This window comes from Oncorhynchus keta, chromosome 14, assembly GCF_023373465.1.
Source record: "Oncorhynchus keta strain PuntledgeMale-10-30-2019 chromosome 14, Oket_V2, whole genome shotgun sequence".
In the NCBI taxonomy this organism is placed as follows: Eukaryota; Metazoa; Chordata; class Actinopteri; order Salmoniformes; family Salmonidae; genus Oncorhynchus; species Oncorhynchus keta.
Genome location: NC_068434.1, coordinates 71,310,598 through 71,326,833, shown reverse-complemented (window position 1 = coordinate 71,326,833; position 16,236 = coordinate 71,310,598). Strand labels below are relative to the sequence as shown.

The following is a 16,236-nucleotide window of genomic DNA, read 5'->3' as shown; positions in this document are numbered from 1 at the left end:
ACCCGTTGAAAACGGTGCATGTGACAAATACAATTTGATTTGAACTGCTTAATTTATCCTGAAATCATGCGAATCACTACAATTTAACACAGATGGAGGCCAATAAACTTAGTGTGTGATTTTGAAGGTGATTGGTTACACCTGAGGTAATTCAGGATTGTTATCACTTATCTTACCAAGCTTTTCAGTCCAATTGTTTTTAAATAGATTTAATAAAAAATTCCAGAATATTTTTTTAACTTGGTAGTTGTGGGGTAGGATATGTAAATCAATTGGGAAAAAATGACATTTTAATTCCAGTCTATGAGCCGAAAATGTTGAAAGGGGGAGTAGACTTTCTATATCTACCTCAAACCACTGCACATTGACCTGGTACTTCCTGTATATACAGTATATATTTACATTTGAGATTTTTGTCATTTAGCATACGCTCTAATCCAGAGCGATTTACAGTAGAGTGCGTACATACTGGTCCCCTTTGGGAATCAAACCCACAACCCTGGCATTGCAAGTGACCTGCTCTACCAACTGAGCTACACAGGACCTGTATACATGTATGTGGACACCCCTTCAAATGAGTGGATTCAGCTATTTCAGCCACACCTGTTGCTGACAGGTGTATAAAATTGAGCACACAGCCATGCAATCTGCATACACAAACATTGGTCTTACTGAAGGGCTCAGTGACTTTCAATGTGGCACCATCATGGGATGCCAACTTTCCAACAAGTCAGTTCTTCAAATTTATGCACTGCTAGAGCTGCCCTGGTCAACTGCAAGTGCTGTTATTGTGAAGTGGAAACATCTAGGAACAACAAAGCCTCAGCCACGAGGTGGTAGACCATGCAAACTCACAGGAGAGGATTGCCGAGTGCTGAAGCACATAGCACATAAAAATCATCTGTCATCAGTTGCAACACTCATTATAGAGTTCCAAACTGCCTCTGGAAGCAACATCAGCACAATAACTGTTTGTCTGGAGCTTTATGAAATGGGTTTCCATGGCCGAGCAGCCGCACACAAGCTTAATAAGATCCCCATGCACTATGCCAAGCGTCGGCTGGAGTGGTGTAAAGCTCACCGCCATTGGACTCTGTAGCAGTGGAAACTCTTTCTCTGGAGTGATGACAGAAACAGAAAAATCTGGATTTGGCAGATGCCAGGAGAACACTACCTTCCCCAATGCTTAGGGCCAACTGTAAAGTTTGGTGGAGGAGGAATAATGGTCTGGGGCTGTTTTTCATTGCTTGGTCTAGGCCCATTAGTTCAAGTGAAGAAAAATCTTAACACTACAGCATACAATGACATTCTAGTGATTCTGTGTTTCCAACTTTGTGGCAACAGTTTGGGGAAGGCCCTTTCCTGTTTCAGCATGACAATGCCCCTGTGCACAAAGCGAGGTCCATAAAGAAATGGTTTGTCGAGATCGGTGTGGAAGAACTTGACTGGCCTGCCAAGAGCCCTGTCCTCAACCCCATCAAACCCTTTTGGGAGGAATTGGAACACTGACTGCAAGCTAGGCCTAATCGCCAAACATCAGTGCCCAGCCACACTAATGTCCCCCGCAGCAATGTCCCAACATCTAGTGGAAAGCCATCCCAGAAGAGTGGAGGCAGCACATGGGGGAACCACTCCATATTAATGCCCATGATTTTGGAATGAGATGTTCGACGATCAGCTGTCCACATACTATTGGTCATGTAGTGTAGCTCCATTCTTGTTTATTTTTTTCCTAGTGTTACCATTTAAAAAATATATATGTTTTTACTCTGCATCGTTGGGAAGGCCACGTAAATAAGAATTTCACGATTCAGTCTATACCTACTGTATTCAGCACATGTGACAAATAAAATGTTATCTGTGTATGTGTTAGGGAAAGACCCAGAGATGGAGGGTTGGTCAGAGACAGAGTGCCTTGGCAGTGCCACCCCAGACTGGCATGGACACAGTAGTAACAATGAGTGTTCTGTTCCCCTCAGTGAGAAGTCCTTCTTTGACCCAGATACCATGCCACCCCCAGCTTCCCCAAACAGTCCCCCCCTATACAGACTCCACCCCCGCCATACAGGTGAGGCCAGACCACGACATGGCTCAAATCCTCAAAACGCACCCTGGACATGTGACCTTACCTTCACCACAACTGCTTTTCTTAGTTTCGAAATGATACATACAAAGGCTGTCTGAATACAGTACTGAGAATGGGGCACAACAAGTTAACCCCCTCCGCCAACATTCAGTCCTGCAGTATCTGTTGAAACCACTGAACCATTCCTGTGTAGTTTTAATATTAGTCAGATGAAATCAGCTCTCTGCTGTAGGGCAGGCTATTTTTAGCATATACACAGAGTTTACAAAACATTAGGAACGCCTTCCTATGACTGAGTTGCATCCCTTTTGCCCTCAGAACAACGTCAATTCGTCGGGGCATGGACTACAAGGTGTGAAAAGCGTTCCACAGGGATGCTGGCCCATGTTGACTCCAATGCTTCCCACAGTTGTCTGGATGTCCATTGGGTGGTGAACCATTCTTTTTTTATAAGATTTTATAAACAATACAAAACATACACACAAATGACAACATCATACAAACAATAACTACATCCCACCTGGCTAGACCCACTAGCACAGACCCCCATCTCCAGGGCCCACGTCATTTTCCGCCACATGGCCTGAAACTGCACCATTTTGTTTCTCTCCATAGCCCACACACTTTCAATATTTAAATAATAAATCATTTTTCCATTGTGTTAATGATGGCGAATTGATTGATTTCCAAGTTTTTTGTATCCATTTTTTCAAGATGAGTGATGAGAAGAGAATCGTCCATCTCACTACACCCCCATATGCAATGTCTTGAAATATGCAGACAGAATAGATTCAAATTAAGTTTACATTGCAATACTTCTGACAGCCAACTTTCTAGCTCCATCCACAACTTCCGGACTTCATAAAAAGCATTGATTATTAAGTCATTATTTGTTTAACACTGAAGACATGATTCTGCCGTTGTACTGTATAATTTGTGAATTTTGTCTCTTGTATAATAAATTCTATACATTATCTTGCACTGGATTAAGCATACTCTTTTGTTAGCTGTAATTTCATTAGTTATGCTAACATTCCTTCCATCTTGTGCCAACATCAGTCTTTTAAAGTCTTTGTTTCAATAGTTTATCTTTTTTTCTAAGAGATTGTCAGTTGGATATGCTCTCTGCAAGGTTTTGTATATCTTCCCGATCATATGAACATCCCTTTTCTGACAAATAAGATTCCCTCAAGGTTGCTGTGATGTCCAAGCGTTTTCAAATATACATTTTGTGAGATCTAACTTTTAAGTTGCATGTACAGTGGGGCAAAAAAGTATTTAGTCAGCCACCAATTGTGCAAGTTCTCCCACTTAAAAATATGAGAGAGGCCTGTAATTTTCATCATAGGTATACTTCAACTATGACAGACAAAATTAGAAAAAAAATCCAGAAAATCACATTATGGAGGAAAATAAGTAGTTGGTCAATAACAAAAGTTTATCTCAATACTTTGTTATATACCCTTTGTTGGCAATGACAGAGGTCAAATGTTTTCTGTAAGTCTTCACAAGGTTTTCACACACTGTTGCTGGTATTTTGGCCCATTCCTCCATGCAGATCTCCTCTAGAGCAGTGATGTTTTGGGGCTGTTGCTGGGCAACACAGACTTTCAACTCCCTCCAAAGATTTTCAATGGGGTTGAGATCTGGAGACTGGCTAGGCCACTCCAGGACCTTGAAATGCTTCTTACGAATCCACTCCTTCGTTGCCCGGGCGATGTGTTTGGGATCATTGTCATGTTGAAAGACCCAGCCACGTTTAATCTACAATGCCCTTGCTGATGGAAGGAGGTTTTCACTCAAAATCTCACGATACATGGCCCCATTCATTCTTTCCTTTACACGGATCAGTCGTCCTGGACCCTTTGCAGAAAAACAGCCCCAAAGCATGATGTTTCCACCCCCATGCTTCACAGTAGGTATGGTGTTCTTTGTATGGTGTTCTGTACATATTTTGCTTGCCCATTCACCCTCTGACTGGCACACATACACAATCCATATCTCAAGGCTTAAAAATCCTTCTTCAACCTCTCGCCTCCCCTTCATGTATACTGATTGAAGTGGATTTAACAGGTGACATCATAATTGGGTCATAGCTTTCACCTGGTCAGTCTATGTCATGGAAAGAGCAGGTGTTCCTAATGTTTTGTGTAGTCCTTTCAGTATAAGGGCTATGAATACGCATGTCGTCTTCTTTTTTTACACTCTTATTCCCACGAAATAAAAACTAATTCACATGGTAACATGATAAACACTTTATAATTGCATCTATTTCAGAGTACATATCTGTCCAACATAGCCAACATGAAAGTCACTCTGCCTACACCGACAGTATGTTTGAATGCAGCCTAGGCTGTAGTAAAACCTGCACCAGTGGGGTGACGAAGGAACAATACCTGTTGGACCGACCTTTACAGTAAAATGTCATTTTATGACGCGGTGAAATTCCCTTTATCCTTTACTAATTATTATCCAGGATTGTTCAATACCCCGCCGTCTGTAGCCAACTGTGGCATAGACCCTACTACGATATCTCCTGTCGGATCATTTCTTGTAAATGCCCATGCTTCCAAGAACAAGACTTCCGAATTGGTTTATCTATAAGTATTTCCTAAACCCGATTGGATACAAGTGAAACGCATCTGTCCAATCAGCTTGCAGTCAATGCTTCATTCATCTGAAAGAAGAGATTAAACTGTTGTGCGAGTAAAGATTTATTCTTTTGACTCTGAGACATCGATTTGGTGTTAGGGTTTAATAGTCTTCAATAAGCTATTTGAAGGATATCACAAGGATATCTAAAGGACGTATCAATACAAAAATAAAAGGTAAGGTTTAGTTGTCTTTGTTTAAACTCTTCAAGAGTGGTCCCTTGTTAGCTATATAAAAAGATAGTTGTTTTGAAATAATAAACCAATATTATCTTGTTTTACTTTTTACTCTCTCTCTCTTTTGAAATAAGTTCATAATTATCACAAACAAGTATCAAATTAAAACAAACGTTCAGCACATACAGTGACATGTCTTGTGAATGTTTATGACAGATGTCAGTAAACCCTGGCGGTCGGAGGCTGAAACAGTGGCTAGTTGAGCAGATCCAGAGCGGCCAGTACCCGGGGCTGCTCTGGGAGGACGACAGTCGCACTATGTTCCGCATCCCCTGGAAACATGCTGGGAAGCAGGATTACAACCAGGAGGTCGACGCCTCTATCTTCAAGGTAGGTTCATTGGCATACATTTCAAACGAGGATTTTGTTGATAGCGGTAGATTTGAGAGCATATTTAGATCACCGATATGTTTAGCCTTCCGCACCACTTTTGGAGAGACATATAGCACAAACGTTTTTTTCGCAACTACAAATAGAGCAGGTGTGAATTACGTTTTGTTGGTTTTACTAAAACATTCTCACCACCTGTAACGCGCATAAATAGGCTACACATTAATTGTTTAGTATGCGCCTACAAATAAAGCAGGTGTGAATTACGTGTTGTTGGTTTATTAACACATTCTCACCACCTGTAACGCGCATAAATTGGCGACAGAGTATGATGACATAATTGACAATACGTTGATCTATGAGTCATGGGGCTCTATTTTAACAAACCTAACACAATGCTAAATCTAAGTGCTGGCAGTAACTCTTGGTCTGGGGGTGTGTCAGAAACATTTGTGCTGTTTTCACAGCCAGAATTATAAGCACGATAGCTGGCAGTGGCGCTAAAGGGCTAAATAAATAAATTGTAGGTGTGACAAGGGCTTGACCCCTCAACAATTTGCATGGCTTAATAATGCATGCATTTGTCTCGAGTTCTCTAGGTTATTGATGATCTTTGTATTGTCATCGACTCCAATTCGACTGGGGCCATGGACTATTCTCGTCCTGGTCCATTGTGAATTTATACTACAGCTTATTAAATAGCATATTCTACAGTAATAAGTAATAACAACAGTAAAAAAAAACATGAGTTAGCTCAATAGTCTATGTTTGGAATGGTGTCAGTCAACAGTGTTGTAATTGGCTTCAACGAGCATAGCCTATAGCCTACATGTCTTTACGCATCGCACTAAAATAAAAAATACTAGGCTCCCACAAATCGCATTGTATGTGTGAGGCACGTTATCAATAAGCAAAATATAGCCTAGGCCTACCGCGGATTAATTGAATAATTTTAATACGTTTGGAGGAGCGTATCTTTGGTAACCAGATTAAATGCACTCTGTGGAGATGATGGATACTTGAACAAGCGATATTAACTATGCAGGTATGTGAATTGTGAGAAAGCATGAGGGCGAAATATTTCCAAGCACTCTCAGCATACCGTTTAAAGCCCCTTTATTCGGCTACTTGGCTAATGGCCCGGATAAAAAGATGCATCTATGCAATGCTGCTAAATCGGCCTTGAATAAGGGGAGGCTATGATTATTTTAAAAACATTTTTTGAATTAAACATCGTTTTTTTATGTTTCTAAATACGAGATTCACTGGCATGAAAGGTACATCTCTTTTCCATGGGCACTGTGCACCATGCCTGGAAAGGCTACCTCTCAAAAGCCATGCCATTATCAACTGTGTTACCGTTAAGACCTGCTTTTTGTGGCTCTTTAAACTCCCTATTAGCGCTCCATGAAATTGTCACTTTTGCGCTTGTATTTAAGGACACACCTCAAATATCGCCACCCTTCCCCCCTCAGCAAGCGAGCTGATGTTAGACAGGTAAATTGCCGAACCTGGCATAATGGCTGGAAAATGCCAGTGCACCAGTTTTTACATGATGAAATTGCAAACTAATCTGCGTTTGACACTTGTGCCTCCTTGGAGCCAGCTAAATTAGAGCCTATGGCCATAAGAAGTCAAGCAGAGAGAGATTACATCGAAAATCTAATATCTTTGTGTAATTATAACTTAATAGTTAACAAATCATTTAAACCAGAACCTGTCCAGTTTCATGTCATTACAATTCAAACTTTTGTTTCATGTATCCTACCTGTATTTATCATGTGATTAATTGTATTAATTACTTCTATGCAAGGCTTCATTGTGGACTTTTCTAATCTCTTTCGTTCAGTTCCAGACCTTTTTCAATATAACAAGTTGTTGACAGCACCAGCAGGTATGTGTTATGTTTGGATGTATGTTACCATGGTTCTCGTTCTAATGCACCTGCTCCCTCCCTGCAGGCCTGGGCGGTGTTTAAGGGGAAGTTTAAGGAGGGGGAGAAGGCTGAGCCTGCTACATGGAAGACCAGGCTGCGGTGTGCCCTCAATAAGAGCCCCGACTTCGAGGAGGTGGGAGACAGGTCCCAGCTGGACATCTCTGAGCCCTACAAGGTGTATCGCATTGTCCCCGAGGAGGAGCAGAAGAGTGAGTTCATATTTACACTATGGAGACATTAGAATAATGAACATTATAAACACCTGCATTGAATGGATGTAGAGTCAAATTGCGCCCATGCAGGGCCTCCCGGGTGGCGCAGTGGTTAAGGGCGCTGTACTGCAGTGCCAGCTGTGCCACCAGAGACTCTGGGTTCGCAACCGGCCGCGACCGGGAGGTCCGTGGGACGACGCAATATTGGCCTAGTGTTGTCCGGGTTAGAGAGGGCTTGGCCGGTAGGGATGTCCTTGTCTCATCGCGCACCAGCGACTCCTGTGGCGGGCCGGGTGCAGTGCGCGCTAACCAAGGTTGCCAGGTGCACAGTGTTTCCTCCGAGACATTGGTGTGGCTTGCTTCCGGGTTGGATGCACGATGTGTTAAGAAGCAGTGCGGCTTGGTTGCGTTGTGTATCGGAGGACGCATGACTTTCAACCTTCATCTCTCCCGAGCCCGTACGGGAGTTGTAGCGATGAGACAAGATAGTAGCTACTAAAACAAACCCAAATTATCTATTAAAAGTCACTAATGTTTCGGCAGCAGGACGTTGCCTTGATCAGAGTTGAAAACATAGACACCTGGACAAAGACAGCTTGCTGCTGAGACTTGATTTACATTTGACCATCAGCCTTTTCCGTAGTAAATATAAAAAATAGCTGTGATAATAAGACTAACAACCATGTTGTCCCCTCTGCTCCAGCAGGTAAAAGTGCAGCAGCAGTTTTGACATCTAGCCCTGGTGACATTACTGACATGGACTGCAGCTCTGCACACCTGGAGGAGCTCATCAAAGAGGTGAAGCAGGTATGCTTTTCTTTTTTCCATCCATTTCTTCCCTTCCTCTCTCTATCTATATTTCTCACCAACTTCACTCTCTCTGTTTTCTTGTTTTACTGTCGCTCAAGTTCTCTCCTTTTCTGCAGCAATCCTCCACTATCAACTATCTTACCTCTTCTGTTTCTAAATATATGTGATTATATGTATGATTGTTGATATATGGTTATTAGAGACTAATTGCATGGTGTGTCATTCCATTGTCAGTCTTCCAATGATGAGTACCTTGGCATCGTCAAGAGGAGCCACTCTCCCCAGGAGGATGGCTGTAGGATGCAGCCCAGCCCGGAGTACTGGTCCCAGGGCAGCGCCAGTGGTAAGGGTCTTTCATCCAATCTAGTGGAGTGTCTCCAACATGCAGTGGTGTCATGTCTATTTAAACACTTTCATACAGTGGCAACTGGAACATATATATATATATGTGTGAATTATCTGATCTATTTAATTAGTTAGAAAATGCCTATACATCATATTGTCCTTTGTTAAAAGTATCTGTCTAGCTGTTTTCCATGAGAACATTTTTTAAGATGTGCAGAGAAACTTGCATGTTTATGACTCCTGTATCAAAATGGGCGTTATTGTGGTATGTTCTATGAGGCTACAGTTCCTCCTTTGTGAGAGTTGCGATTTATTCATTTAAAAATAACTGCATATATAGCGACGCAAAACTCTGCGACACTACCTTGCAGTTATGGCTTCTAACACAAGCTTGTTTACATGATTCTAGAATCCTAGAGGGGGAAGGATTTGCTCATTTCCTTTAGCACTTTGCTGACTAATGTGGTTTTTTCTTGGTCACACCGCCTGTGAGTCTGTTGTGCTTGACGGGCTGTATTTTTTGATGAAATGACAAATCATGACATGATAGAGGGGTCAGATGTTTTTCACGGTCACTCAAGATCATTGCATCTTAACGAGCATATTGCATATGTAAGAAGAAGGTAACATTTGAATTTCATGATAGATATAATATAAAATGATATAAAAAATCTATACCACAGTCAGTTATCTTTTTTAAATTTTATTACCCTGCAGTCTTCCCGGGGCATCAAGATCCCTCGCCGATGGGTTCTTTCAATGCCGGTATGTTTCCTCAGTATTTCTAAATACAGATGTATTTATTCCTCTGCGAGACTTAATAGAAGACAATGCGGTGGCTTACTCAACACTTCCCTCCCTCTGTTTCCAGCCTTCTCCCAGATGATCATTAACTTCTTCTATGGTGGGAAGCTGATGGACAGCGTGGTGACATCTCATGCTGATGGCTGTCGTATCTCTCCGGGTCAGTCTCCCTTGGTCCAGCACAGGTCCCCCTACTGTCTCCCAGACAGTCTGCAGAACGTCCGTTTCCCTCCTGCTGAGCTCATCGAGGTTGAGCGCCAACGCCATGTCACTCGCAAGCTCCTGGGCCACCTGGAGAGGGGTGTGCTGGTCCGTGCCAACCGCGAGGGCATCTTCATCAAGAGGCTGTGCCAGAGTCGTGTGTTCTGGAGCGGGCAGGGGGGATTGGGCCCCCACTACAGCCCTGGAGGGCCATGCAAACTGGAGAGAGATGCTGTGGTCAAGATTTTTGACACAGGAAGGTTCTTTGAAGGTGAGGAGGAAGGAACTCATGTTGTTTTTTTATTTAGGATGTTGTGCTCTGAAGAGGACAGGAATTCATGTACTCTTGACTGACAGACATATACTCTTGACTGATATATACTCTTTGGAGTACATGCCTTTACTCATCAGTGTGCAGTTATGATGAAGCAGTCTCTGTCTGTGTAATAAACTCTTCTCTGTCTGCTTTGTTTGTCCCAGCTCTCCAGCTGTACCAGGAGGGCCAGCTTCCCGCCCCTGACCCCATGGTGACCCTGTGTTTCGGGGAGGAGCTTCATGACCTCAGCACAGCCAAGAGCAAACTTATCATCGTCCAGGTAACAGAGGTTATATCCCCTGGATCACTGAAACATGTGGTATCCCCCCAGCACAGTCCCAGAATGTGTTTGAGTAAATAGAGGTAACTTTAGTCTTTAAGGTGACTTGGTCAAAAGGGCACCACTACACTCTTAGAAAAAAAGGTTTCAAAGGGGTTCTTTGGGCTCTCCCCAAACCTTTTTGCTTCTGGGTTCCATGTAGAACCCTCTGTAGAAAAATGTTCTACATGGAACCTGCAACTAGAAATGGTTCTTCAAAGGGTTCTCCTATGGGGACAGTAAAAGAACTCTTAGGTTTTAGATGAGCTCCTTTTTTTCTAAGAGTGTACCATAAAAATACAAACTGAGCTAACAGTTACCTCTCTTCTCACCCTGTCTGGTTGTGTTCAGATCACTCCAGTCTACTGTCAGAAGCTGGCAGACTGAGCTTACAGTTTCCCCTCTCCTTCTCTCACTCTCCCCTCCTTTTCTTCTTTCTCTGTCTGTGCTCGGCCACAGGTCACTCCAGTGAACTGCCAGCAGCTGTTGGATGCAGTGAGCATGCATCGTTCCCAGTACAGCAGTCCTAACCTGGAGATCCAGTCAGACGAGCTGCAGGCCGGGGAGCAGATGGCCCGGATCTACCAGGACCTGTGTAGCTACACCGCCCCCCAGAGGGCAGCCTGCTACAGGGACAACATGCCCATCACCGCCTGAACAGAGCACCTTCCTTCACTCCCCCTCATTGATATAACAAGAAAGGACTGACATGACATATGGTGAAATGTGTCACTAACCTACACTTCAGCCTCTCACACCTTTTAGCCCTTGCTTACAGAAATGCTTTTCAATTCTTCAGAGCCAATGAGCGAGGGCATACTTTGATGAATGGAGAAAGAGATGGGATAGAGGATCAGAACAAAGCCAACACTTGCAAGGTGTGAACTGATAGGACCCAACGCTATGCAGCTTGGGTGTTACAGAGACACTGTGTGTCAAGAAAGGGAAGTATGATACAACCATATTAAAAATGGTGCTGTAACGGTATTAAAGGGTTTACTCATCAAATATACCACCCCAGGAAGTATACCACATATACCAATCCAGAAATAAAACACAGTACAAATTTAATTAATACAATTCTGAATAATATATGCCATTTAGCAGACGCTTTTATCCAAAGCGACTTACAGTCATGTGTGCATACATTCTACGTATGGGTGGTCCCGGGGATCGAACCCACTACCCTGGCGTTACAAGCGCCATGCTCTACCAACTGAGCTACAGTAAAATAGGGGTTTTAACTATTCTGTCTTGTAAACCTACTATCATCAAGGTTATCACTATTCATTTTTAAACAACGTGGTGAGTTTACTACAGCAGTAAATGTGATTCAATAAACCCTGAAGTATTGAATGTTATATTAGAATTTGTGTCTATCAATTGACTATCAATTGACTTGTTTATCAGATTTCTCACCTGCTTTTAATGTATTTTTTATGATGGAAAATGTGATTGATATTCAATCCAATAGTCCATACTAGTCATCATGTCAAAGTGTATATACATTTATACATGTTAAATCAAGGGCCACTATAGCAGGACATTTAGCTACCAGTACACCAGATTACTTATTTTCTTTAAATGTATAACCTCCTTAAAACTTTTATATTTTTTCAATTTGTACTGTAGAATTGTTTTTCTTATACTGTATGAGAGATTTTAACAGCAACATGATTGCTTGGATTGTATTTGATATAGATAGGTTTTACTATCCTATTCTGTCCAATGTTTTACTCTCTCTGAATTCATTTTTCAAACTTTCAAATGAATAGCAAACTTTTCAGTGAATCTGTTCATTTGGCTTGTATTTTATTTATGAGCTGTTATACAACAATATCTATGAAGTCACTTACTGAACATATCTTTGATTGAGTCTTTGATGATGGCTTGAAAACTTACAGCTAAAACTATTCAGCACACAATAAACCAGAATAAATGGTCAAATTACATAATTTTCCTGTGTGTGTATTTCATTGAATACTTTGAAAGACGCAGGCGGCCTAAAAAAAATCATTTTTCCAGAGGTGTACCCATACTAGCCACCATAGACTCTCAGTTCCATGGTAGTAGCACCCGTCACCATACATCCCACAAGTGAAATCACGTGTGTCTGAGGGAGGGAATGAGTTTATTAGTGATGGAACAACAGTCAACATTTTCAGAAACCATAGAGAGGACGGACCATAGAGGAGGGAAACTAGTGTCTAGGACATCCCCAGTGAGTAAGACATGGCTGATGGAGAAAGGAGGACGAGGGCAGAAGAAGAGAGACAAAGGTCTTTGTGATCTCCCCATTCCCTCTGTGGGGGATTAATTTATTGTTCATCTCATTTCTGGTAACTTCTAGAGAATGGGCTATTCTATATCACGAGAAACTGCTAAATTACAGAAGAACAACCGACACAAACATGCCCACTTCACACCCACACAGATTAGAGTTCTCAGGTCACACAGCAGTTATTTATTTGGAATTCAGCTACAAAACATTGCTAACAAGCTGCACATGTACACTCTCATTACAAATAGTCTAGGTAATATATTTCACTCGACACTGACAAGACATGCACTGGCTCGGATACGTGTGTGTGTGTGTGTGTGTGTGTGTGTGTGTGTGTGTGTGTGTGTGTGTGTGTGTGTGTGTGTGTGTGTGTGTGTGTGTGTGTGTGTGTGTGTGTGTGTGTGTGTGTGTGTGTGTGTGTGTGTGTGTGTGTGTGTGTGTGTGTGTGTGTGTGTGTGTGTGTGTGTGTGTGCGTTGTTGTCCAGAGACATGCAGAGGTGTTACACATCTGTCAGAACCCCTCTACAGGGTTTCAACAAACAGGGACTGACTGCAAGCCGTCAGAATCTTTCACAGGAAACCAAGTCTACCCCCAAAATAAGATCTGTCTGAGACTAGGCTAATTTAACCCCCTGTGTCTCTAATATTCAGAAGAATAGAATTGGGTCTATTGCCTCTACTTACGTGATCTGAGCAGGACAAACTCTAGGCCTAATAACTCAGACTTCCTGGTCAGATGAAGTGGTCAGGAAAAACTGCTGTCCCTAGTTATTATAATGAGAAAAGTTGGGTATGGGGGTGTTGGAGTGCACTTATGCACAAAGCACAAGCTTCGATTTTCTGTCTATAGTTGCAGTGTCTGCAGTGTGGTGTCTCCTGTTGCAACACTGCCTTGTGGCGTCTGAGGCTTCCCACAATAAATGATCATAAAAAAGCAAGACTTACATTCAACATCAGCGGCTGTGGTAGTAGCATACAGACACTAGAGTAGTAACTGAATGTAATGGTCTCTACACATGCATTATGCCAGATATAGAGACACTGAAATACACTTCAGCCTCTCACGAACTAACTAGAACCATCAAATAAATTAAAGAGGAATTACTATTCTCCAAAGTATTTCCTTGAAAATCTGCTTTTTCTCTTTCTGGTTTTGTGGCTGGATTTGTTGCTGACTTCTCTTAGAATGTAAAGATGTCTCTGAACTGGGCTGTATAGTCAGCAATGACCCCCCCCCCCCCTCCTCCTCTTCCCTCACAATGTTTTGGTCTGTGAATCCCCTCATCTTCTTTCATCACATTCACCATTGACACTCGAAAAACACAGGAAATAAAAATATGCCCTTTTTCCTATGTGAGCCCAGTTGCATGTAAAAGCAGAACAAGAAAGTAGGATTTTCTGTACTGCTATGTTTTCCATTTATTTCATTTTGATGTGAAACAAGAATTGCATTCATTCAGTTATATGTAACTAGGCCACATATGAGACTCTGAAACATCATTGTTGTTTGTCTTTCTTTGGACAAAGACAACATTCACAGGAAAAAATGCATGATAAAGCCATGGGTGGAGTCATATCTAGTGGCAAACACTTTGTTTTCTTCTCTCACTTGTGTTCAATATTATACATGTTTGTATAGTCTTACTATAATGTCTACAGTGGGGCAAAAAAGTATTTAGTCAGCCTCTATGCAGATCTCCTCTAGAGCAGTGGTGGTTTGGGGCTGTTGTTGGGCAACACGGACTTTCAACTCCCTTTAAAGATTTTCTATGGGGTTGAGATCTGGAGACTGGCTAGGCCACTCCAGGACCTTGAAATGCTTCTTACGAATTCACTCCTTCATTGCCCAGGCGGTGTGTTTGGGATCATTGTCATGCTGAAAGACCCAGCCACGTTTCATCTTCAATGCCCTTGCTGATGGAAGGAGGTTTTCACTCAAAATCTCACGATACATGGCCCCATTCATTCCTTCCTTTACACGGATCAGTCGTCCTGGTCCCTTTGCAGAAAAACAGCCCCAAAGCATGATTTTCCCACCCCCATGCTTCACAGTAGGTATGGTGTTCTTTGGATGCAACTCAGCATTCTTTGTCCTCCAAACACGACGAGTAGAGCTTTTACCAAAAAGTTATATTTTAGTTTCATCTGACCATATGACATTCTCCCAATCTTCTTCTGGATCATCCAAATGCTCTCTAGCAAACTTCAGACGGGCCTGGACATTTACTGGCTTAAGCAGGGGGGCACGTCTGGCACTGCAGGATTTGAGTCCCTGGCAGCGTTGTGTGTTACTGATGGTAGGCTTTGTTACTTTGGTCCCAGCTCTCTGCAGGTCATTCACTAGGTCCCCCGTGTGGTTCTGGGATTTTTGCTCACCATTCTTGTGATCATTTTGACCCCACGGGGTGAGATCTTGCGTGGAGCCCCAGATCGAGGGAGATTATCCGTGGTCTTGTATGTCTTCCATTTCCTAATAATTGCTCCCACAGTTGATTTCTTCAAACCAAGCTGCTTACCTATTGCAGATTCAGTCTTCCCAGCCTAGTGCAGGTCTACAATTTTGTTTCTGGTGTCCTTTGGTCTTGGCCACAGTGGAGGTTGGAGTGTGACTGTTTGAGGTTGTAGTCTTTTGTACTAATAACAAGTTCAAACAGGTGCCATTAATACAGGTGGAGGACAGAGGAGCCTCTTAAAGAAGAAGTTACAGGTCTGTGAGAGCCAGAAATCTTGCTTGTTTGTAGGTGACCAAATACTTATTTTCCACCATAATTTGCAAATAAATTCATTAAAAATCCTACAATGTGATTTTCTGGATTTTTTTCCCACATTTTGTCTGTCATAGAGGAATGATGAAAATTACAGGCCTCTCTCATCTTTTTAAGTGGGAGAACTTGCACAATTAATTGGTGGCTGACTAAATACTTTTTTTGCCCCACTGTATGTATTTAACTTTCTAAACTGTATTAAGATGTATTTTGAATACTGTATTGTGACTACTGTTATTAAGTCAGTGCTGATTTTTTAAATAACTAGGTCAGTTAAGAACAAATTCTTATTTTCAATGACGGCCTAGGAACAATGGGTTAACTGCCTGTTCAGGGGCAGAACGACAGATCTGTACCTTGTCAGTGTGGGGGTTTGAACTTGCAACCTTCCGGTTCCTAGTCCAACGTTCTAACCACTAGGCTACCCTGCCGCCCCTGATGATTGGATGATATCATGTGAATCCTGCAGGCAACAGAAACCCGGGACAGAAGGATGTGGAGAAAGACTGTGTGAATTTCCATAAATAAGGGACATACAGTAAATACAAACCAGATTAAATATTGACAGTTGTTGTTGATGATGCTTTAGCTGCCCCACCCAAATAGATGATGACTTAGAGTTCAAAGATCTTGGTGAGATCTACAGGTGCCTTCCCACTTAACCTTTTTGCTAAATGGTATTTTCTACTGCTTGTTTCAATTATATCATTGTTTTGTTCAATTGTTATGTGATTATTTTGTTTATATAGCACTCCTTTAAAGCCCTCCTTTATAAACTACTTAATTTTTTACTTCCAGATGTGCAGGTATCAGACCCAGTTTCAGGGATGGCTAAATCTGGCTAAATCTGGAGATCCATTCCATCTCTACTGATTCAGCTAAATCTGCTTTTAGTGTTTTTGCGCATTACTTGTGGAATGATCTCCAAGGCTCTCTAAAGGAG

General features: G+C 42.1%; 1 protein-coding gene across 4 annotated transcripts; it reads left to right on the top strand.

Moving 5' to 3' along the window:
* The first annotated feature begins 4,756 nt into the window (after positions 1–4,756).
* irf8 (interferon regulatory factor 8) lies at positions 4,757–12,202 on the top strand. 4 transcript variants are annotated; one of them, XM_035787161.1, is made up of 9 exons: positions 4,757–4,914; positions 5,131–5,304; positions 7,266–7,449; positions 8,159–8,250; positions 8,497–8,605; positions 9,325–9,372; positions 9,479–9,883; positions 10,093–10,208; positions 10,707–12,202. In XM_035787161.1, exons 2-9 carry the CDS (start codon positions 5,131–5,133, stop codon positions 10,902–10,904), a joined length of 1,326 nt encoding a protein of 441 aa, XP_035643054.1. In that variant the 5' UTR covers positions 4,757–4,914; the 3' UTR covers positions 10,905–12,202. The 4 variants fall into 4 exon arrangements, with proteins under 4 accessions (XP_035643054.1, XP_035643052.1, XP_035643053.1 ...); XM_035787159.1 differs by having other exon boundaries at positions 8,159–8,259; XM_035787160.1 differs by having other exon boundaries at positions 8,156–8,250.
* The last annotated feature ends 4,034 nt before the right edge of the window (positions 12,203–16,236 follow it).